The sequence below is a fragment of the Crocuta crocuta genome, unplaced genomic scaffold (assembly GCF_008692635.1).
Source record: "Crocuta crocuta isolate KB4526 unplaced genomic scaffold, BGI_CrCroc_1.0 scaffold528, whole genome shotgun sequence".
NCBI classification, from domain to species: Eukaryota; Metazoa; Chordata; class Mammalia; order Carnivora; family Hyaenidae; genus Crocuta; species Crocuta crocuta.
Window position 1 is genome coordinate 655213 of NW_027530010.1, and position 22961 is coordinate 678173.

Genomic DNA, 22961 nt, shown 5'->3' on the forward strand with positions numbered 1-22961 from the left:
TAAGCCAGCACCGTGAGCTCACTGGAGTAGCACCTGAGGAGAAGAATTTTGCTCATTCTTGGTCACAGTCAGGGTTTTGTTGTGAATTCTAGTTTTCAGTCCTCATAGATTAAGTCCCGTTGTAACATTTTTTCAGTCTATTTTTCTGTGCTTGTGTGTACTTAGGCAAGACAGCTTTTATGGTGATCGGAGGGTATGTCAAACTGTTTGGGTTTGCCAGACCTGAGTGTTTAGAATTTCAGATCCATCAGCATTAGAGGGTGATTTCTTCTGTTGTTACTGAGCTAGACTGCCTTGTGAATACTTCCTAGGATGTGGCTTGTCTGTTTAAGCAACTTCCAGGGAATGATATATTTGGGGGAGTGGATGCCCTGTTTTTGGAGAAGAGATTTTAGTCAAAAAGTGAAAACAAAACCAAATCAAGTTTTGAATGGTGGGATGAGTTATTCCTTACCATCCCTACAATCTTTTACCTGACTTTAGGGTCTTACAATGCAAAGAGTAGGTGTAATAAGTTCACTGTTAAGGCAAAAATTGCATATAGTTGAAATTGTCCCTACAAAGACCTTAGTTCACCAGCACTTGTGTCCTTACTGCTCAAAAGCCAGGAATTAATTTCTTTGATTTTGGTTTTTGTCTTGGCTATAACCTTTTTTTTCTTTGAGAGGAATAGTGGAAGATAAAGTTTGGTTTGGGTAGAGGTGCAAGTTGGGAACTCTAATGGGAAAGTATAAGAGAGTTTGCTCTCTTTCTGCGTAGCATGTGTATTCAGCATCCTGCAAGTTCATTGTGCATATCACATGACTCCCATTATATTTTATAGGGTTTCTTGATTTTATACTCCTTCGGTAAAATCACAGAGCATATGTAGACGGTAACGGAGGTCAGTCCATGTAGGGTTCCTCCGGCTAGGTGCTTCTCTTTTCTGAGGGTTTTCCCCCCTCGGTGTTAGTTCCCTTTACCTGCACCAGGTTTCTGACTGTAGCCCACCTAACACCAGAAGTGACTAATCCCTCTGTTTTCCAGCTTTCTGAGACCAAGATCTTCACTGCCTCTAATGTGTCTTCAGTGCCTCTGCCTGCGGAGAATGTGACAATCACTGCTGGTCAGAGGCAAGTGTGTGGTAAAGTTCAGTGTCTTTTTCCAGATGGGCCTGGTGAGCTGTAAGGAAGAGTAGCAGTGGCCCTTCACAAGCTCCCATGGTGCTGCTGGTAATGGGAACCAAGCATGCGAGGTTCCTCTTTAGTTGATTGATAGGGTTATAAGAGTTGATCTATTGAATGGGAGTCCACTTTTTACAGTTTTAAAGATGATTCTCTCCAAAATAGCCCCTTTAGTTTACATAGGCCAACCTGATTAAATTGAAACTTAGCACACTAGAACTTGTCTGATGGTAAGGCAAAGTTAAACATGGAAATTTTTTCATTTATTTCAGTTTGAGGAACTGTTCAGTAGCTGTTTCAGTTGCTTCATAATTATGATTTTTGTCTGCTAATCCTGCTAAGTAAAATGGTCATTTTTCCCCTAGGATCCGGCTCATGAACTTTTTAGAACTTGAACCTTAGTTATTGGGAATAGTAGAGGGAGATACACTTACTAGGAATATTTGTATCCCTGGAAAACCTCTTGAATTATTTCTAGACCTGGGTACGATAGCTTTTAACTTAGAAGCCTGAAATGTGCTAGAAGTAGGACATTAGGGGTCTCGTCTCCAGAGGGGATGTGTCTTATTTTTCTCTGACACCAGAATCTCATTTTACTGACACCAGTTCTTCAGTCCTCTGAACACCAACAAGGTGGTCAATAATTCAGTTCAATTCCGATACGTTCCAGAGTTAGCACAGACCCTAGTTGATGCCTCCATCCCAGAAGACCACCCATACTTCCAAGGTCCACTGCAAATGAGCACCCAGGCTGCCCACACACTTCTGCCTGGCTGACTGCAAATGTGGGGATTCTCACAGCCTCCCTCCCCTTAGCTTCAGAAATCTGCTAGAATGACTCGGAACTCAGGGAAGAGTTTCACTTGCCATAACTGGTTTGTTATGAACAGTTCTCAGGTACAACAGTCGGTTGGAAGAGATGCACTTGCAGGACAGGGGCTGGGGTATAGAGCTCAGTGCCCCTGGGTGTGCTGCCTTCCCAGCACATTTCACCAGCATCAGTGCATTCACCAACCCAGAAGCTCACTCAGTCTCCTTGTTCTAGAGTGTTAAATCAAATTTTCGTTACATAGATAGACTGGATTGACTAAGCCATTGGCTGTTGAAGTCATTCTTCAAGCCCCTTCTGACTCTAGAAGTGGGTATAGAGAGTATGCTGGGGCTGAAAGTTCTAACCCTCTAATCCCATTGCTGGTGTTTCTGGTGGCAGCCTGCTTCTTGCAGCTCTGTGAGGGGCCTCCCACCCTGAGTAACCTCCTCAGTGTAGACTTTGGTTGAAAGAGGCTTGTTATGAATAACAAAAAACACTTAGGAACTGTTAAGGGTTTTAGGAGCTCTGTGCTAGAGAGCCAACTATATGTGTTCTCCTTATACCACTGGTAACTTTGAAGTTTTATAAAAGTTGGAGAAATTTCAAAGACCCTTCAAGATGCCAGTGGACTTGTATATGTTTTTAAATATTAGTTATTGGTAATGCCAGGTATTCATTATTAAAATACTCATTTAAAAACATGTAGATTTTGGTCCAAAGATGAAGCTGCTGCGTTAAAACTAATACTTGTTAATCCGTTAACTTAATTAAATTGAAGTATTTAACTTTATTATGGTTGACAATGCTATTGGAACACAGCTAGATCCTATAGTAGCTCTTACACATTATTTATTTTGGTCAATTAAACATTTCTAGTCTCTGTGTTTTTGACAAGTGATTTTGATCTAGTCATACTCTGTGAGTTGGGAATGCTAGAAGGTTATGTCATTATTCCTCAGTACATTCCTTCTCTCCACTAGAATCGACCTTGCTGTTCTGTTGGGGAAGACACCATCTTCTATGGAGAATGACTCCTCTAATCTGGATCCATCTCAGGCTCCTTCTCTTGCGCAGCCTCTGGTGTTCAGTAATTCGAAGCAGAGCACCATAACACAGCCTGCTCCGGGAAACTCGTTCTCTCATCACAGTGTGGTAAGGAGGAGGTCCGGGGCCCTCTGCCTCCAGCACTCACGTGCAGTACTGCCTTCCAGTGACAGGTTTGGGTTGCCGCAGAGCATCCCCTTTTGCCCGCTAAGTAGCCTTGTGGGTAGGCATGTAGAGTTGGGCAGGAACGTGCTGTGTGATAGGAGGACTTCATTTTGGACAGACTGAATCTTCTTCTAAAAGTGAATCCGCATCACTTCCCCACTTCCCAAATACTCACTGTGCCAAGCATTACCTGCCGTTGAAGAGAACAAAATGACGTCAAATTTTAATCCTTTTTCAATCCTAATTAAACTTCCATAGGAGGTTATAGCATTTCTCTATTTCTCGATAGAGCAGAATTGCCATATAAATTTGTTTAAACCAGATGTTTCTGGACTAGGCTTCCAAAAACTTGGGGTTTTCCTGAATGTTTCTGCTTACCACTGTCCCTCCCCTCCTGTAGGCAGGGATAAGAGCCCTTGCTATGCCTGCCATACAAGCCTGTAGGAACATGGAGTAAGGTCGTGGATAAGGCCATATAAATGTGGGAGCAGCAGTGGTATTGGTTATTAACACCTAGAGTACTTAAGGCATGTGACTTCTTGTCTCATTTAGGAAATTCAAGGTCAGGGGCACCTGGGTGGCTCAGTCGGTTAAGCATCCGACTTCAGCTCAAGTCATGATCTCACGGTTTGTGGGTTCGAGCCCCGTGTTGGGCTCTGTGCTGACAACCAGCTCAGAGTCTGGAGCCTGTTTCAGATTCTGTGTCTCCTCTCTCTGGCCCTCCCCTCCTCATGCTGTCTCTCTCTCTCTCAGAAATAAATAAAACATTAAAAGTTTACCAAAAAAAAAAAAAGGAAATTCAAGGTCATTAACCATAGCCAAGGAATCATTTAAGGGCAAACGGTGATTGCAAGGACCAGTGTTTTCTTAGCAAATCCTAAGAACTGCTTTTATTTTTTTTTTCTTTTTGCATGTTATTTTTATTTTTTCAGTAGTAAGATTATAATGAATGTTTTTTTATTATTATTTTTTAATGTTTATTTTGAAAGAGAAAAAGTGCACGTGAGTGGGCAGGGAGGAGCAGAGGGAGAGGGAAAATCCAAGTAGGCTCTGCATTGTCAGCGCAGAGCCCAGTGTGGGGCTCAATCCCATGACTTGAGATCACAACCTGAGCTGCTATTTAAGACTCAGATGCTTGGGGCATGTAGGTGGCTCAGTTGGTTGAGTGTCCCAATTCTTGGTTTGGCTCAGGTCCTGATTCCAGGGTCGTGGAATCAAGCCTCATGTTGGGCTCTGTGCTGAGCATAAAGCCTGCTTAAGATTCTCTTTCTCCCTCTGCCCCTCTCCCCTGCTTGTGTTTTTTTCCCTCTCTTAATAAAAAAAAAAAAAAAATAGGGGCGCCTGGGGGTTTCAGTCGGTTAAGCGTCCAACTTCGGCTCAGGTCACGATCTCACGGTTCGTGGGTTCGAGCCCCGCGTCGGGCTCTGTGCTGCCAGCTCAGAGCCTGGAGCCTGTTTCAGATTTTATGTCTCTCTCTCTCTCTGACCCTCCCCTGCTCACACTGTCTCTGTCTCTCTCTCTCTCAGAAATAAATAAAACATAAAAAAAAATATTGAAGAAGAACAAACGTTAGAGGCTTAATTTTCTTTAAAACTTAATAGATGTAAAACATAATTTTAATAGATATAAATAATATAAGAGCGCCCCGTATGTGGACGTTACGTGACATGCTGTATCTTTAATATAAAGCTTTGTACTTGCAGAATATCTGATAGCCATTACTACGTGGGATCATCTCTCTGCCAGAGTTCCATACATTTAACTCAACTTCCGGTGTTTTTGTTTTCCTTTGTATAATTTTGGATATAGACTGAAGTAGAAAAAAAATGTCTTACCCTGAGTTGTCTTACCTTGGGTTTGTATAAGAAAGCGCTGCTCTTTGATGGTGATAAGGAAGGATATGGTTGAATGAGAAAGGGAAATTAGATTCAATCTCTTGAAGGTGTTTTGGAGTAGTCAAGGCCACGTGTCATCTTCTGGATGAGGCTGTTCGTCTTACCTGGCAGTAGGGAGTGGGGAAAATCCCCCCAAAAGCGTAAGAGTAAATTCTGCTTTCTTATTCATAATTGCCCTGTAGAACTTGGATACACACAGAGAAGACGAATCCTACGGGCTCATTATTTGATTGTATGGTGCAGAGGTGTTGACAGGCCTTTAGCTTCTCTTCTTTGCCTCTGTGCTAGTTACTAGCAGCATTGAAGTGTGAGGCTCCAGCTAGCTCTTCTTGTTACTTTTGAGCTGTTTAGTGGAAGGGGGAAAATGAGCCTTAATGGTTAAAGTGAAATTTTATATTAACTTTCATATTAATTTAATTATCAGATATTGCTTGGGACGCCTGGGCAGTTAAGGGTCTGACTTAAGCTCAGGTCGTGACCTCACAGTTCATTGGTTTGAGCCCCCGTGTCAGGCTTTGTGCTGACAGCTCAGAGCCTGGATCCTGCTTCACATTCTGTCTCCCTCTCTCTCTGCCCCTCCCCCCTCACACTCTGTCTCTCTCTCAAAAATAAACATTAAAAACAATGTAAAAAAGTAAATACTGGTCGACATAAGTATTTTTATTTAATATTTTTGAGAGCTGGAGCGTGTATGCGAGTGCGTGAGGGGGCAGAGAGAGAATCCCAAGAGGGGCAGTGGGAAAAAGAGAGAAACAGGACTCACCCAAAGCAGGGTTTGTGTTTGCCTGAAGTGGGGCTTGTGCACTTCTGACACAGGACTCGAATTCATGAACCATGAGATCATGACCTGAGCTGAGGTCAGATGCTTAACAACTGAGCCACCTAGACACCTGATGTAAACGTTTAAAAGGAAAAAAAATTCTGGGGCACCTGGGTCTCTCGGTTGTGTCCAATTCTTAATTTGGGCTCAGGTCATGAACTCACAGTTTGTGAGATCAAACCTTACATTGGGCTTCATGCTGAGTTTGGAGCCTGCTTAAGGTTCTCTCTCCCTCTCCCTCTGCCCCTCTCCTGCTTTTCTCTCAAAATAAACATTAACAAAAAAAAGACTTGCCAAAAAAGTAAAAGAAGAAAAGTTTGTCCAGTTATTACATCTTTATACCTGAGGAAAGAGGAAGCAATGGTGTATATTTTAATGATGCTCATCACGTACCATACATGTATTAAGTGCTTTACCTGCATTATTTGATCCTTGTATAGGTTTATGCACTACTGTTTTCAGGTGAGGAAAATGAGGTACAGAGAAATTACAAATTAGTTTTCCACAGTTATGTAGCCAGGATTTGCATCTAGGCAGTCTGACTCTGGAGCCTGTGCTCTAATGGACTAGCCTGCGTACTCAGTCTGGTGACCTTCTCTACCTCTCTGATCTCTCCTGACTCTCACTTAGTGACTTACACTTCGTGACTTTCTAAGCAGTGAACACATTTGCTTGCTGTAGATTTCTCTCATCTCTGTACTGACCTGCAGGTGAGCATGTTGGGGAAAGGATTTGGTGATGTCGGCGAAGCCAAAGGCGGCAGCACCACGGGCTCTCAGTTTCTGGAGCAGTTCAAGACGGCTCAGGCCCTGGCCCAGTTGGCGGCACAGCATTCTCAGTCCGGAACCACCGCCACCTCCTCTTGGGATATGGGCTCCGCCTCCCAGTCCCCATCGCTGGTGCAGTACGGTGAGAAGGGTGCAGAGTGACCAGAAGTGGTAATTGGAACATTACCGCCAGGAGCTTGCGGGATTCGGGGTGGAGAATGTTTCTTAAAGTCAGGAGGAGGGCCGCCAACTGGCTGGTTTCCCATGACTGAGACCCTCTAGTCAGACAGGCTGAGCTCAGAAAGCTAGGGAATAGCAAAAAGTTTGCGGCTCAGTGTCTCTAATCAAATTTAGACATAATACCGTTGCAGGGGCGCCTGGGTGACCCAGTCAGTTAAGCGGCCGACTTCGGCTCAGGTCATGATCTCACGGTCCATGAGTTCGAGCCCCATGTCGGGCTCTGTGCTGACAGCTCAGAGCCTGGAGCTGCTTCAGATTCTGTGTCTCCCTCTCTTCTCTGCTCCTCCCCTGTTCAAGCTCTGTCTCACTCTGTCTCAAAAGTAAACAAACGTTAGAAAACTAAGAAAAAAAAAAACAACCTATACAGTTGCAGTCTTGAGTTGACCTGGGAGTTTTTTGGACTCTCCCTAGATTGGTCTTCAGTGTTTGGAAACATGTCGCCCTAAGGAGGTTCCTATGGGCTTGGCATTTTAGGACCTCACACCCTAAACATGGACAGTTTTTAGGTGTCTGTCTCACACAGGCAGGCTGTGCTTAGAGCGGACATGAGGTGTGACCGTCACTTTGAGAAATGAGAGTCCCAGATGAGGATATGTGACGTGCTGATTCTTGAGCACCTCGTTTATGGCTCTAGAGAGGATAATGGCGTTTCACTGAGGTTTATCAGCATCTCTGACCTCATACACATCGAAACTCTCCATGCAGATTTGAAGAACCCAAACGATTCTACAGTACACAGCCCCTTCACCAAACGCCAGGCTTTCACCCCGTCTTCAACCATGATGGAGGTGTTCCTTCAGGAGAAGCCGCCTACAGTGGCCACCTCCACTGCTGCACCTCCACCGCCCTCTTCCCCTCTGCCAAGCAAATCCACCTCGGCCCCGCAGATGTCTCCCGGGTCTTCAGATAACCAGTCCTCCAGCCCTCAGCCAGCTCAGCAGAAATTGAAACAACAGAAGAAAAAGGCCTCCTTGACTTCTAAGGTACTTGAACTTTGAGATGGGTGTCATTTTAGGGCCAAGGGGATGTGGGATTTGGGAACTGAGATTGTAAGGGGGTAGTATGCAAATTTGAAGGAGAGGTATGGTTTTGTTTCGTTTTTTTAAATTAGTCTTATAGTAAGATTGCAATAAAACTGTTCCCTTTACAGATTCCTGCTCTGGCTGTGGAGATGCCTGGCTCAGCAGATATCTCAGGGCTAAACCTGCAGTTTGGGGCATTGCAGTTTGGGTCAGAACCTGTCCTTTCTGATTATGAGTCCACCCCCACCACGAGCGCCTCTTCAAGCCAGGCTCCAAGTAGCCTCTATACCAGCACAGCCAGGTAGAGGGGAAACCTCAATCAAGACTTGTTTCGTTGGGCTTTTACCACTTTTTCTGAGCCTCTTGCTGATTCTTAGAACCCCAAAGAGGTCCAAGCTTCTGACTGAAGGAAAAGTAGCCAATTGTAGCATTTTGTTAAGCATTTCAAAATACTGTCTCTAAGATTATCTGTCACTGTAATCTAGATGGAAATATAACTCTTGCATACTTCTGGAGTGTCCATGCCTAGTTCTTTTTTTCTTTTTTTTTCTTTTTTTTAAACAGTAGAAGCATCTACCACTTTGGTTTTTTTTTAAGTTTTTATTTGAGAAAGAGAGTACGTGTCCTGTGTGCTGTTCCTTGGGGGGCTGAGGAGGAGGCAGTGGGAAGAGAGAGAAAAATCCCAAGCAGGCTCCACACTGGAACTCTTGAACTGTGAGGTCATGACCTGAGCCACAGTCAAGAGTTGGATGCACAAGTGGCTGAGCCTCCCAGGCACCCCCACGCCTAGTTCTTAAGAGGTGCGTATAGCACCTCTAACATAGGATCTTGGCATCTGGCTAAACATGCTTTTAACACGTTTGGTCCTTCGGTGTGGGCCTTATGCATATAAAGGGTAGGACTCTGGCCTAAGAAAAAGGTAATATTGATACATTACACAAGTTAAAAGGAACCTTTCCTACCTTCTCTGGTAACTATCTCTGGTAACCAACATAAGCAATAGAAAATCCTGGAGGATGGGACGCCTGGGTGGCTCAGTCAGTTGAGCATCCGATTCTTGATTTCAGCTCAAGTCATGATCTCATGATTGGTGAAGTCAAGCCCCTCCATGTGGAGCCTGCTTGGGATTCTTGCTCTCCCTCTCTTTCTGCCTCCCCCTACCCCACCCCCCATGTGTGCATATGCGTTCTCTCTCTTAAATAAATATTTAAAGAAAAAGAAAATTTTGGAAGACTTTCAGGGACTAGGCCGTTTTGGAATTTAAAAATATATGTGTTAGGCCCTAGCCTAATCTATTGAATTGTATTTGCCTTATATTTAATAGCGTTTCTGAGAGAGCCAGGAACTCCGAATTCTTTAAAATGAGTGTGAGCAACAGAGGACTTTCCCTCTGCTTAGGGTTCATGTTAGGATGTATTAGAAGGATCAAGAACAGTCTATCCTTTCTACTTTTGCCTCTTTTTCTTTTTTTTTCTTTTGCCTCTTTTTCTTAAAACAGAATGTAGGTGAGCAGTTTTAGTTCAGACCCCTGACTCTATAGAATATCTAAATTCCTATTGTTACCAAAATTGTTTTTTATTTGTTGCTGGAAGTTTTCCTTTTGATAGTAATAGACTTAATTCTAGAAGGTCTCCAGCATTTCCTTAGTATCGATGTTCTGTTTTGGTTCTCTAAGATTTTCCTTCTGCACTCCCCACAGTGAATCTTCATCTACAATTTCATCTAACCAGAGTCAGGAGTCCGGTTATCAGAGCGGTCCAATTCAGTCGACAACCTATACCTCCCAAAATAATGCTCAGGGCCCTCTGTATGAACAGAGGTCCACACAGACTCGACGGTACCCCAGCTCCATCTCCTCATCACCCCAAAAGGACCTGACTCAGGCAAAGGTAGTGTGACTTTGTGAGTCCCTGGGTGCTGGTTAAGACAATATTGGGCAGAGTGTCTCCACTGTTAGTGTTTTACTTCTTGACAAATGGTGCTGGGATACTTCAGAAGTGCTGATCCAGAAGCTGCAAAAAACCACATTTCTGTGGTTGGAGATATTAAAAAGTTCTTCTCAGCAATTCTGGAGATTCATAGTTAGAAAACTATAGCCAGCACTGGAGATTCGTTCTCTGTAGTAGGATCAATGTCAAATACTTGTTTTTTCTTCTGCAAAGAGCTGAGTGCTGAACTTCTGGATGTGTATCAGTAGACACCTTGCCGCGTCTTGGCCCGGGGAGGGGATAGTGTATACCAGAGGTGCTGAGGGACAGATTGACAGTCCTTGGTAGCCGCAACAGCGGGTGGTTTGGCTGAATGGTCCTCCTTCCCCGACCTCCCTTGGGGACTTAGGACTCTCCTGTGTCTCTTCTAGGTTTGGGATCTCTTGAGCAGTTCAGGGTACTGCCTTCTATTGTTTTGGGTCACATGGGGTTGGTATACCTTGTTGCTATTTTAAATTCCTGTTGTTTTGTTTAGATTGTCTGCATTACGTTAATCCTTTGGTTAGCTTCCAGAATGTCTCTGAAAGATTTGTTGATTCAAGTTAAGCTGAGTCTATGCTAAATTGACCTGTTCACTTGAGTTTATTTCTTACTCCTGTGTTTTTTTTTTTCTTCCAGAATGGCTTTAGCTCTGTGCAGGCCACACAGTTACAGACCACGCAATCTGTTGAAGGTGAGGCTTTTTCCTCTTTGTCGTAGTGGTTTTCCTCTCCTTTTCTTATGTTTGGATTTCTTTGATCATAGTGGGAAGAGCCCTGGCTTTTCTTCTGGTCAGTCTTCATCTGGTCCTGCCCTGCTGTTTCTCTGGACAGACCTGTGTCAGGGTTCTCTGACTTAGAAGAGCGAAAATACCTTCGGTTCCCTTTATTGGATAAATGAGATCAGTGCTCTAAAATGTTTGGAATTAAAAGAGCCTATGGGTGCCTAGGTGGTTCAGTCTGTTAAGCCTCTGACTTTGGTTCAGGTTATGATCTTGCGGTTCATGGATTCGAGCCCCGCATCGGGCTCTGTGGTGACAGCTCAGAGCCTGGAGCCTGCTTTGGATTCTCATTCATTCTCTCTGTCCTCTCCCCTCTCCTCCCCCTCTCCTCCTCTTCCCCTCTCCCCCTCTCCCCCTCTCCGTCTCCCCCCTTGCCCTCTCTCTCTCTCCCCTCCTCCCGCTCACACTCTTGTTTCTCTCTCTTTCTTTCAAAAATAAATGTTACAAAATAAAATTAAGAAAAATAAAAGAGTCTGCCTAGTCACAGCAGTCCATTATTAAACAATTTACTCTCTTGTCTTGGGGAGGGCCTAGGACTGGAGTCATCTCTTCACTTCTCAAAGAGCCTCCCTTTCCTCTGACAGAATGAATAATTATTCTTCCTTTCCAGGTGCTACAGGCTCTGCAGTGAAGTCTGACTCACCTTCCACTTCCGGCATCTCCCCGCTCAGCGAGACAGTGTCCGCAGCCTCCTTGCTGACAGCAGCCAGTCAACACTCATCCCCCCTGGGTGGCTTGAGCCACGGTGAGGAGAGCGCAAACGCTCCCAGCACGCAACACAGCAGGTGATTTGGGTCACAGGTGGACGTTGGGGTTGGGAGGAGAGGCAGCCGAGCTCTGCTTCCGCCCTGTCTCTGCTGCCCTTGGGCCGTGATCACCATCTGGAGCCTGTGGAGTAGGAGAGAGGGGCCTTTTCTCTCTCTGCGGTAGCCACGCTCTCCATGTCTGCTCCCCTCCCTGGCTGGCCGCGGCGCTCCCCGCGGTCTCCGGTCTTCATGGTCCCATGTACTGCCTCACTTCCTCGCCCGTGTTCTCGACGGATGCTTTGGGGCAAGTCGCTCACAGCCCCATGGCTGATGGCAGCCTCTTCTTTGCAGCACGTTATCGACACAGCAGAACACCCTTTCGTCATCCACGTCTTCTGGGCGCACTTCTACTTCCACTCTTTTGGTAAGCGTGATGCGGCTAAAGAGGAAGTGTTGTTTTCTTACACATAGAAGTCTCCAGCTGTAAAACTCCAGAGAAGAGATTCTTGGGAATCTCTTTGTGAGGTGATCACGCTCTGAGGTTGCAGGAATGGACTAAAAGGATGTTGGAAAGCAGGAGAGGTGGAAGAACGTGGCCGTGTTACAGGGCTGTGGGCCAGTTCTCAAAGCCCTGAGCGTGACTCCTGAAGCTTTCCCTTTTTTTTTTTTAAACACTGAGGTGCTTGGGGCTTCGTGTGCCCTGATAGAGCCTGTGAGGACACTTGTCCAGTCGTTCTCACTGCTTGGTGTGGGGTATGTTGAGCATGGCTGCTGAAGATAACCAGCGTGAGTCTGGGCATCCTCTGAGCATAAAGGCCGGAGGAAAGCTTTTGATCAAAGAATTAGTCTCACTATTGTGTTTTATAACAAGCGTTTGTGGCGTTAAGCTGAGATGGTAAGGAAGACTTGTTGGGGGTAAAGTTGTCTAGTTTGCCAGAAACCTGGGGAAGAAGTTGAGTGCTAAGGCTTCTGTAGAAGTCTGTTTTTCCTCAAGTATACTGTTTCCGGTTTAAATTCATTAGAACTTGCCGAGCTACTGCAGGAGGATGTGGGAGAGAAGACTAGGGTGTGTCTCCCTGATTTGAGCCGTTCGCTGGCCAACCAGCATTGGTTTCTGGGGTGTTTGTACACACCTGCGCTGACAGGGGATGGGGTGCAGCCGGTTTGGTGTTAACCGTGGCCCTGCCTGCAGCGTCCAGGGGAACCTGCAGCTGGAGGCTGCTCAGTCACTTCTTGTCATGCCTGCGCCGGAGGCCACGCAGGTCCCTGCCGCAGCCTTCTGAATTAGGAGGCGGGTGTGCTCTCGCCGGCAGAAGGGGCTGTTCCTCTCTCCTGACCTGTTTTGCTGACCACTGTTTCCTCCTCTTCCTATCTGCCGCCCCCCCTTTTTGAAGCACACAAGCGTGGACAGTGAGGCGAACCTCCATTCTTCCTCCAGCACTTTCTCCACCACGTCCAGCACGGTCTCTGCGCCTCCCCCCGCTGTCAGCGTCTCCTCTAGTCTCAACAGCGGCAGCAGCTTGGGCCTCAGCCTCAGCAGCAACTCCACTGTCACAGCCTCGACTCGGAGCTCCGTCGCTACAACTTCAGGTAGAAGGTGGATGGCATCCCTTTAGGCTGGAGGAGAGAGGGGATCGTGGGACCGGATAAGAGTGTGCTTTCTCTTTTAGGAAAAGCTCCTCCCAACCTCCCTCCTGGGGTCCCGCCGTTGTTGCCTAATCCATACATTATGGCTCCAGGGCTGTTACATGCCTACCCGGTAAGTCAGCCTGAAGCACCGTCTGCAAAAGATGAAGACAGTGTGGCTGCTCTTTGCAGCTCTGGCTGTAGGTGGAAGACTGTACTTAAAATACAGAATAAATGAGTTGTTGTCGCATGTAAGCAAACCGGTTTTTGATCTTCATAATTTTGGGGGGGAAATACTCATTTCTAGAGCAGAAGGATTAAATGGAGGCCATTTCTTCTATTGTGTATTTTCTCTGTGTGAAACAAACTCTGAGCTTCAGAAGCTAAAGGCCTGAGCGGCCACCTGAAATCCCCTTCAGTTTCTCGGAGAGTGGTTTTCTCTGGTTGGATTGATTCCCTGTCTTAGAGGGTCTTTGCTGGCTCTGACTTGGGAAGAACAGAGCTCCCGGGCCTGACCTGGGGCTGCCAGAGAGTAGGCGGCTGGCAGCAGCAGCTTTGTGTCCTGGCGTATCTTATGTCAAATTCATAGATTCCGTGCCTATAAAGGTGAAGGGTATTTATCTGAAAAGTTTAAAAAGACACCTGTTCTCTCTCAGAGCGTCTAAGTGAGCGTCACACAGAGGAAACGTTCGATAACGTTTTATATACTTTTTAACAATCAGTATAACATATTAGTCCCTATACATTAGAGAAAACAAGTAAAATGCGAATCCTTTCTGAAAGATATGAATCTTAAGCTGAGTGTTCGATGGCTGTTCGTGCCTGGCTCCTGTGTACCCCACCGCTGCCTCCAGGTTAAATCAGTGGTATGTAGCTCAAGGCAAGCTTTGAGACCTTTCACAAATCACCTGATCTGTACTTCACTTCTTTCCTCTTAAAGGAAACTGAAAGAAGTAATCTATGTTCTGTTCTTCCTAAGAATGAGGACAGATGTTCTGTTGACTGACTTTGTCTCTTAGCACCTTGGTTTTCTTCTATGGTAACCAGTCCCTATTAATATTGTTACGTGTTTGTGTCTTCCAGCCACAAGTATATGGTTATGATGACTTACAGATGCTTCAGACAAGATTTCCCTTGGTGAGTATGTGGTGTAAAGCTTAGGAAGAGAGCGTGATCTTACAGCGTTGAGGGGGTTATTTCAGGTGTTCAGTTGAGAAGATCTCCCCTCCCCCTTAGCTCTTTCCCAACCTGTGCCTCCATACACAAACCCTGATTCAAGATCAGGGACTAGGGGAGTGGGTCTGCTAGAAGATAGCTGCTTTTTTTTTTTTTTTTTTTTTTTAATTTTTTTTTGATGTTTTTTAATTAAAAAANCCATACACAAACCCTGATTCAAGATCAGGGACTAGGGGAGTGGGTCTGCTAGAAGATAGGTGCTTTTTTTTTTTTTTTTTTTTTTTAAATCCCTTGTGAAGTCTTTGAATTAAACAAAATTTAACCTAATACATAGGTCAGGACCCTGGAGCTCTCTGGATCCTTTTTCTGTACATGTCAGACACTTTGAATTATGGAAAGAGAATCTAATTTTTGGTAGCAGTGGACTGTGGGGACAGCACCTAACGGTTTGAGAGCATTTTTCTTCTGATGACCTGTTTCCCGGTGGGCACACCCGTAGACCTCGCCTGACTCTGCCTGTGGCCGGGCGAGGGGGACAGCGTGTGCAAGAGTAATCTGGAGTTCTTGCCAGCTCCCGTCGGCTCGCTCGCCCGCTGGGTAAATGCAGTGCTCCTGACATCCTGCTTCTCACCTTGCGCTGAAGGGATGAGTGGCATCAAGCCTGTGCCCCTTTCTTTGTCTCTTCTAGGATTACTACAGCATCCCATTTCCCACGCCCACCACTCCGCTGACTGGGAGGGACGGTAGCCTGGCCAGCAACCCCTACTCTGGTACGGCTCGGGGGTGTGAATGATGGGAGTGTGTGCTGGGATTGGTGGCAGAAACCTGGTTAATAGTGAGAAGGGACCCGGTTCTCACTTCAATGAAGACCTTTGGCAGAAGGTCTAGAAGGAATGTGATGAATCCGGGTCGGTAGATGGGATGCTGCTGAAGACGACGTTTCCATCTCGTCGTACTTTGTCGTCTCCCTGTGGTTCCAGGTGACCCCCTGACAGTCTTCTCTGCCATTCTCCAGCGTTTTCCGAGACGTGCAGGGGTTGAACGGCCTTCCTGTGCTCGCCTCTGCTCCTGTCCCTGCTCACAGTGGCAGTCTTGTGGCCTGGCTAGGCCTTGACCCTTTTTTTTTATGCCTGACCTGTCGTCCTTTTTGACCTGTCATTTTTCTTGACCTGTCCTTGTCTGTTGAGTGCAGCATGGAGTCTTCCTCGTGGAGGGAAAGCCGGGGAAGGCGGGGAGGGTGGGGGTGAAATCACAGAGGAACTTTGCTCTGGGGGCCTGTCTCCCACAGTGTTGCCCGGGTGTTTGGTGTCAAGGCTTGACCAGCACAGCGTGGAGTGTGTGCTCAGTAGTGCTAAATGGAGCCACAGAGGAAATGTAATTCAAAGAATTGACCTTTAACAGTCTTTCATCGGGGTCTTCTGGAGTCCTGTGAAACCAGGAGAAGTAACTGTATGTGGGGGTCAGGGTGAAATAGGCAGCAGGTATATTTACCTCTCCTGTCATAGGTGACCTCACAAAGTTCGGCCGCGGGGATGCCTCCTCCCCGGCCCCGGCCACAACCTTGGCCCAACCCCAACAGAACCAGACGCAGACTCATCACACCACGCAGCAGACATTCCTGAACCCGGCGCTGCCTCCTGGCTACAGTTACACCAGCCTGCCATACTACACAGGGGTTCCGGGCCTCCCCAGCACCTTCCAGTATGGGCCTGCTGTGTTCCCTGTGAGTACCTGGGTTTGCTTTTCCTTTTGGTGAAGAAGCCCAGCCCCTGGACCCTGACCTAGCTGCCTTCAAGGCTGAATGATTTTTTAATCATGGGTGAGGAAAAACCAATCCCTCTCTGGCTGGAATTTTGCAGGTATCCGGATAGATGTTACCTCTTAGAATTCTCTAAAGAGAGGAGGTGACACAGTACATTCATTCCCTGCTGCCACTTGCTGCTTTCCCTTCCTTCAAACTAGCATTTCCTGACTTTACTGGTAGATTTTCTAAAGCTCCGTAGGGATCCCATTTCACTAAGCAGACTGTGGTCAGCTTGCCACAAGGCCATAGCCATCTGAGTGCCCAGGTCATGGAGCAGGTGGTGACAGTTCCCTGTCACCGTCTCACCTCCCTTCTGGCCCTGTCGCTCTTCAGGTGGCTCCTACCTCTTCCAAGCAGCATGGTGTGAATGTCAGTGTGAACGCATCAGCCACCCCTTTCCAGCAGCCAAGTGGATATGGGTCTCATGGATACAACACTGGTAAGCTCACCTTGACCCTGGCTGTCCGTGGTTTCTGTAGGATGTGACTAAAGGAGTTTCAGGGAGGAAGATGTGCTTGAGAGAACAGGGGCGGCGAGGTGTGTGCCTGCTAGCAGCTGCACACAGGGTTGTCCACGTCTGACCGACGTGGGTGTCAGACGTGCTTGATGTTAGAACATGTGTCCAGCCCTCATGATGGGGGTGCCGTGCGGCCTGTGTTGGCTGTCAGAATATGTTGGCTGGCCAGACTTGGGGTGGGACACAGGACAGGGGGCCCCAAGATGTTGCTAAGCGGTCAGTGGGGATGGGCGTGAGAATGTCTGGTACTGGTGGTTCTCAAGGAGAAGCACTTACTGCACAGCAGCGTGGGGGTGGGAGGTTCTTACCCAGTGTGCTCCGGCAGGGTGGGTTAACCCTCTTCGTAGCCCCCTTTCCGCATGCAGCCCCTTTCTGTTCCCCAGCTGGGAGACTTAGGGCCTGGAGAGAAAGGCTGGGGTACGAGAGCTCAACAGAGGGATGGTGGGACCTTAGGGTCCTTCGTTTGTATGGCTGATCTCTTGGCGAAGTCTGTCTGCATATCTGATGGCAGGGCGGAGATGTAGGAACTGACCTAAAAGAGAACTAGTCTGTCCCCTGCTTCCCTAGTGATGCCTGCATTCCACTTGTGGAGGACCGGTCCATCTGCTTTTTTCAGTGACTTGGAGACAAATGTGGGGAGGAGGCTTTTGCAGTTTAAAGAGTTGGGATCGAGGGCTCTTCAAAATTCTAAAGCTCACTGATGGCGTCATGGTGACTTGGGGGGAGCTACATCTGCGTTCTTGACCCCTGTGTGGGCTCCAGGTGGCTCAGTGGCCCAAGGGTTTCAATAATCGGGGAGCTCCGAACTGAGCACAGAGGGCAGTAGGTCTGGGAACTAACAACCGGATGGAGCTTTGAACTGTGTTGGAGCACTTGGAGTGAGTCTGGATTCAACCCGGAAAATTCCTGAGTCGCCCCACTCCTCATGGCTGCCCCTCTCACCGAGCAAGGTGCATCCTAATCCTTGGTGGGGACAATTGTCAGCTTTCTGACTTGGAGTGGCCCCAGTCTGAGAACATGAGGTGTAAGTTTTAGCTGGACCAGGTTCAAGAATTTTAAGAGGTAGGTGATTGATAATATAAGAGAACGGCATACCTGATTCTGGAAATCCTAGTTTCTTATCTACCTTAAGATTTGAGAAATCTGCTATAACAGTCTTTTGAGAACCCCCAGTTCCCGACCCCACAGAGGGCTCTTTCATCCCGTTCCTCATCAACCTCTAAATTCATTTATTTTTATGTATTTGATTCCTTTTAGGAAGAAAATATCCACCCCCTTACAAGCATTTCTGGACGGCAGAGAGCTAATTTGGCCCAAGGCTGGGGGCTGTGTTTTGTGTGTGTGTATAAATTTGCACTGAAGTCTTGTTTCAGAAACCAGACCACTGAGGAGAGCCTGCCGAGCTGAGGCCACGGCCTGCGTGGCTTGGGGAAATGAGTTGGTGGATACCTTCTGGGCTTTGAACTTGCCCTGCCCCCGTTTCCCTCTCCCCCACGTGTCTGACCCTGTCTTACCCATTCCGAGTTCAAGCGGTGCAGCGCCTCCGAAGCATCAATGCACACACCTGCCGTTGCTTTTGATTTCTGGAAGGCATGTAGTTTCACCTTGTAACAAAATTATTTGTAGTCTTCAATAAACTGTGGTATTTCTTTAGCTAACTCTGGCGTTCTTTCCGTGCATGTCTTTCTGGACACTAGGAGCCAATGTTGTGCTGTGGATGAAGGGTGGAGGGGGGCCTTCTCAATCAAACCCCAGTGTAGCCAAAGAGCTAAGAAGTGTTCACTTCTCGGTGTGGCGGTTTTCTCCAGGTGGGAGAGGGGAGGCACACTCCGTGTCCAGCCCTTTGACTGATTGACTGGTAAAGAAAGGTATTTGTAGAAAATCCCTGATTCTCCACGTTTAGTACAGCTCTTCACTTCTCCACTCGATCTTTCCTGCGCCTTTGGCGTAAGCAGAGGGAAAGGACAAAACCAGCTTGAAGTGTCATCATGGTGAAAGGCAGAAAGAGGTGGTGTTCAGAGCTGGTTTAGGGAAGTGGCTTCCAAGGCCCCGGGCCAGATGGCAGGTTGAGAGCGGATCAGGTCTTTAGTGACCAGCTAGGTGACGACTCGGGCTGTGACAACTGTGCTGGCCAGCACTGCTTGGGGGTTGTAGACTACTCGTTGCTTTGCACTTGTGGGTGTAGCTAAGGACGTGCGGGAGAGGTTTCGTTCGACTTCTCCGTGACTACGGGAATTCTCCCCCCTCGATCCAGCCCATCCAGCCGCTAGTACCCCGTCGCCCCTTTGTTTACAGAGTTGACTCTTGCGGCGAGAACAGCGTCCTTCGTTAAGTGCAAACCCAGGTGAAGTCCAAAACTGGATACTCCACTTCCTCTGTATTTGCCCCCTGCCCCCGGGGCTGCCCTGCTGGGAGGCACTGGTTGTTTCTGCTCCCTGCCGTGCACTGCTTGGGGGGCCAGGCCGGGCGGGGGCGCTGGCTGTTGGAAGGAAAGCGGGAGGACTCTAGCCTGAGGAGCTGTCTTGTAGCAGGTGAAGGGGAGGCGCGGCCCAGCGCCTGTCACAGCTGGGGTCTCCAGTGCTCACAGCAGGCCGCGGGGGCTGCCGCGCGTTCTCTTGTCCTGCGTCTCCAGGCCCTTCAACCAGCTCCCAGACCACGGCCTCAGGGCGAGAAGCTGGATTTTAGCCAGTCCAGCCTCGGGAGAAGGAGCCCAGGTGTGTCTGTGGCGGGGGCACTCTAGAACTAAATTCCTCCCTACCACCCAGCCCGAGAGGCCAGTTAGCCATTTGTACCATCCTGCGTGGGGGTGACCCCGGGTGCCCACAAGGTGTTTGAACCTTCGCAGCAAAGATCAATCATGGGCTCTCATTTCCCTGGAAAATGTTCGTATTCCGTCTGTCCTACCTCACTGTCAGCCCCTCCGCACAAACCTCAGCGCCTTAGCCTTTCCCATGAATCAACTGTTCTTAAGGTTGGGTCCCCACAGGGATTTGCACCCTGGCACCCGGGGTCTGAAAAGGGAAGGGGAAACACTACCCCGTAAGTCCCCGTACCTTCCCTTCTTTTACCGCAGGGCCTTTGAAGGGTGGAGGCGCTGCTCTGGAGATGGGGTGAGCTTTTCCGCGCTGTCTCTGCAGTTGTGTTCTCTTTCTCTGGCACCCCGTGGGGCGGGCCGGGTTTGTGCCGTGGGCAGGCCTTCCAGGTGAAGACCCCGTGCCCCAGGGAAGGTCCCGAGCGGCTGTCCAGGTGGGCTCTGCCTTGGACAGCTGCCCCTGTGCTGACATTGGGAGCATCTGGGTTCTGGACTTTGACGAGGGAGTTGCTCTTGAGCTGTGGGGGGACTTGTGACGTGGTCACTTTGGCACGGTGCTTCTGAAAAACTCTTCTATCCAAGTGCCTCGGACAGCAGGAGGAGGATCCAGGGACACAGGCTGAAATGTGGTTTTTCTGAAGATTTATTTTATCTCGTGATGAGATCGATTGTATCTTAAGTGTGTTTTAAATTCCAAGTTAATTTTGAATTATTTTTCCTCAAATCTTTGCAGAAAATCTCTTTAGTAAGATGCTGGGTTATTTTATTTGATGGCTTCTCCCCATCTCCCTGATCCATTGCCCCATACCCCAGGGTACAATGCGTAGTTCAGTTTAAGGACTGGAAATTGAGAGGAGGAATCTGCTGTTCTGGCCTCCTTGGAGTGGCCGTGGCGGCGGGAGCTTTCACCGGGAGCACAGGTCGTCGGGAGTACGGATTAGAGCCTGTGTCCCTGGGAGAAGCTTAGGATTTTTTGGTCCACCTGGAGCAGAGGAGACAGCGTACTCCACTACCTTCCTTACCCTCCCCTCCCCGTGCTCAGGCTTCAGTCACTTAGCTGGAAATGACCTTTGTGTGGGCTCTTTAAACCCTAAGCACGTGGCCTAGAAGAGCCAAGACCCAGATGAGCCAAGACTGACAGCGGGCCGTGCTCTTGGGCTTGGACTGGACGGCTCCTTGGGTGCTTACCTTACGCCGCGAAAGCATGCATTCTTGAGCCCAGAAGTGTCTCTGTGAACAGACAGATTGCGGACTTACCTGTCTTTCAGGAGTGTGACTGAGTGGAGTCTGAGTGGGTTGATTAGAAATGGATATTTTTTTAAAATTTTTTTTAATGTTTTGTTTATTTCTGAGAGAGAGAGAGAGAGCGTGAGCAGGAGAGGGTCAGAGAGAGAGAGGGAGATACAGAATCTGAAACAGTCTCCAGGCTCCAAGCCGGCGGTCAGCACAGAGCCCGACGTGGGGCTCAAACCCACAAACCGTGAGATCATGACCTGAGCCGAAGCCGGAGGCCTAACCGATTGAGCCACCCAGGCGCCCCTAGAAATGGATGTTAAACATCTAATACGTTTCTTTTGGGCTTTGGCACCAAAGTGTTTTGACAGGTATATGCTGGTGAAGTTTGGCCGTGGCCCCTGGCCCCACAAAACGCAGCTCTCCTCGTCCACTCTCTCGTACACATGCTCAGCAGGCACCTGGAAGGGTGGGAGGTTCGGTCATGAGCCCTCATCTCTCAGGACTGCCCTGAGCTGGAGAGACAGAGCGGGGCCTCCTGGCAGTGCCCTAGCTGGGGGCCGCGCACACCGCCCCCTCCCCCGGGAGAGGGGCCGGCAGCCAGCTGAGCTAACCGTCCTGTCTCCTCCCCCCCAGGTGTGTCAGTCACCTCCAGTAACACGGGCGTGCCGGACATCTCGGGCTCTGTGTACTCCAAGACCCAGGTAGGTGCCTTCCTTGGGGTCTAGGGGCAGGGGCGGATGCGGAGGAGGCGCTGCTGCAGTGACAGGAGCTCAGGGAACAAGAACGACCTGAGAGGGGCCGGGAAGCCCATCCCAGGAAATGAATGAATGAATGGTCTCTAGACTGCAGTTTCTCGAAGTTTGGACTTAGCCCTCTGAGAACAGGCAAGAGAAGCATTTAGGAAGGGGACGTGTCGTGTGGCGGGCCGCTGGGACGCGGGGTTTAGTGTGCGGCTGTCCCGACTTCACCCCCTGCCAGCCTTCTCGTGACTTTGCGAGAGAACGAGCACAGAGTGCAGGGAAGCTGGCGCGGCCCGTTCTTTGTAGACAGAGCGGGGGCTCCAGCGAAGTCCGGAGTCCTGGCAGAGCGCTTCGCGGCCGAGCTCCAGGGCGGGTGGAGGGGAGCAGCCGACTGCAGAGTTACAGGGCAGCCTCCCAGCTGGGGAGTCCGTGGCACCCCTGCGAGGCAGAGAGGGGGTACTTCTGTCAGGGTCACTTGGCTCCTAACGAGCACAGCGGACACAGCCCCGGGCACTGGCGCCCTGTGCCACCTCTGATGCTGGGCCGCTCCCGCTGGGAGGGGGGTCGGGCTCAGGTTCCAGAGCGTGGTTTGCTGACCCCTTTTGCCGTCTCTCCTCCCCACCCTGGGCAGCAGTCCTTCGAGAAACAAGGTTTTCATTCCGGCACTCCTGCTGCCTCCTTCAACTTGCCTTCAGCCCTGGGAAGTGGGGGCCCCATCAATCCGGCCACAGCTGCGGCCTACCCACCTGCCCCCTTCATGCACATTCTGACCCCCCATCAGCAGCCGCACTCCCAGATCCTCCACCACCACCTGCAGCAGGACGGCCAGGTAACAGCTCTCCCCTCTCCTTCCCCTTCCTCTTCCTTCCTGTCCCCTGGAACTGCCCCCTTTCCTTCTCTTCCCCTCCTCACCACCACCTTCACCCGCCCCTCCCAGCGCCAGCCATGGGCACACAGCACAGACAGACACAAGCGCACACAACACGAGCTGCCGGCAGAGGAGCGGTCAGAGAAGGGGCCGGGCTGAGCCTTCTTCGCCCGGGTCCCTCCGCGCCGTTCTCCTCGGCCTCCTGTAGCACAGCCGCCCTCATCCCATCAGACCTGGGTCACACCTACCCTCTGACCTCTCCCGGCCTCCCCCCTTCCCTGACATTGTAGCTTTCCCTTCTGATGGTGGAGTTCTCTTGTCAAAGTTTGTCCCTTTATTTTCCATATATCCTGGTTCTGCCTCAGCTACCATATTTGCAGATGATTCTCTGTTGCCAGCGCCAGCAGGAGGAGCAGGTAATGAAACTGAATGATGTGCTTGAACCCACTCCTTCCCGGCCCCCATTTCACCTCCACAGCCGCAGGGAACTTGAAGACAAAAAGCCGCACCGTCACAGATCAGGACACACACACACAGACACCTTGCTGAGCTCTCTGGCCTCCTGTTCCTCTCTTGCCCTCCCCTCCCCAGCGCCTTCTTTTTCTTTCTGCCCTTTCCCGACTCTGGAGACACTTGGTTACCGGAACAGAAAGGATTCCTGGGGCAGCGTCTGGAGCCTGGGGCCTCAGACTGTCTCTCCTGCCTTTTGGCCGAAACGGGCTCTCCGCTGCGTTGTGTTGGGGAGCGGGCGGCCGGGGGGC

The 22961-nt window shown here is 49.1% G+C and overlaps 1 protein-coding gene and 1 non-coding gene across 7 annotated transcripts in view; both read left to right on the forward strand.

Annotated features, from left to right (window-relative positions):
• The window catches only part of UBAP2L (ubiquitin associated protein 2 like), a 40232-nt gene that overhangs the window by 16566 nt on the left and 705 nt on the right, over nt 1–22961 (forward strand). For 2 of the 6 annotated variants that reach the window (XM_077764123.1, XM_077764124.1), the window contains exons 10-27: nt 1027–1112; nt 2955–3126; nt 6609–6807; nt 7611–7888; nt 8056–8228; nt 9627–9816; nt 10534–10588; nt 11286–11460; nt 11773–11845; nt 12816–13011; nt 13092–13180; nt 14131–14184; nt 14912–14993; nt 15729–15946; nt 16361–16466; nt 21226–21293; nt 21964–22161; nt 22566–22616. In XM_077764123.1, coding sequence (XP_077620249.1) covers nt 1027–1112; nt 2955–3126; nt 6609–6807; nt 7611–7888; nt 8056–8228; nt 9627–9816; nt 10534–10588; nt 11286–11460; nt 11773–11845; nt 12816–13011; nt 13092–13180; nt 14131–14184; nt 14912–14993; nt 15729–15946; nt 16361–16466; nt 21226–21293; nt 21964–22161; nt 22566–22616 — 2463 coding nt within the window. Of the gene's footprint in view, nt 1–1026; nt 1113–2954; nt 3127–6608; nt 6808–7610; nt 7889–8055; nt 8229–9626; nt 9817–10533; nt 10589–11285; nt 11461–11772; nt 11846–12815; nt 13012–13091; nt 13181–14130; nt 14185–14911; nt 14994–15728; nt 15947–16360; nt 16467–17801; nt 18203–21225; nt 21294–21963; nt 22162–22565; nt 22617–22961 lie in introns of those variants that run through there. The other 4 variants (XM_077764125.1, XM_077764126.1, XM_077764127.1 and 1 more) reach the window with 4 other exon arrangements.
• LOC144231675 (small nucleolar RNA SNORA58) lies at nt 14709–14844 on the forward strand. The gene has a single exon (XR_013335138.1). It is a non-coding gene; the product is annotated as a small nucleolar RNA SNORA58 (small nucleolar RNA).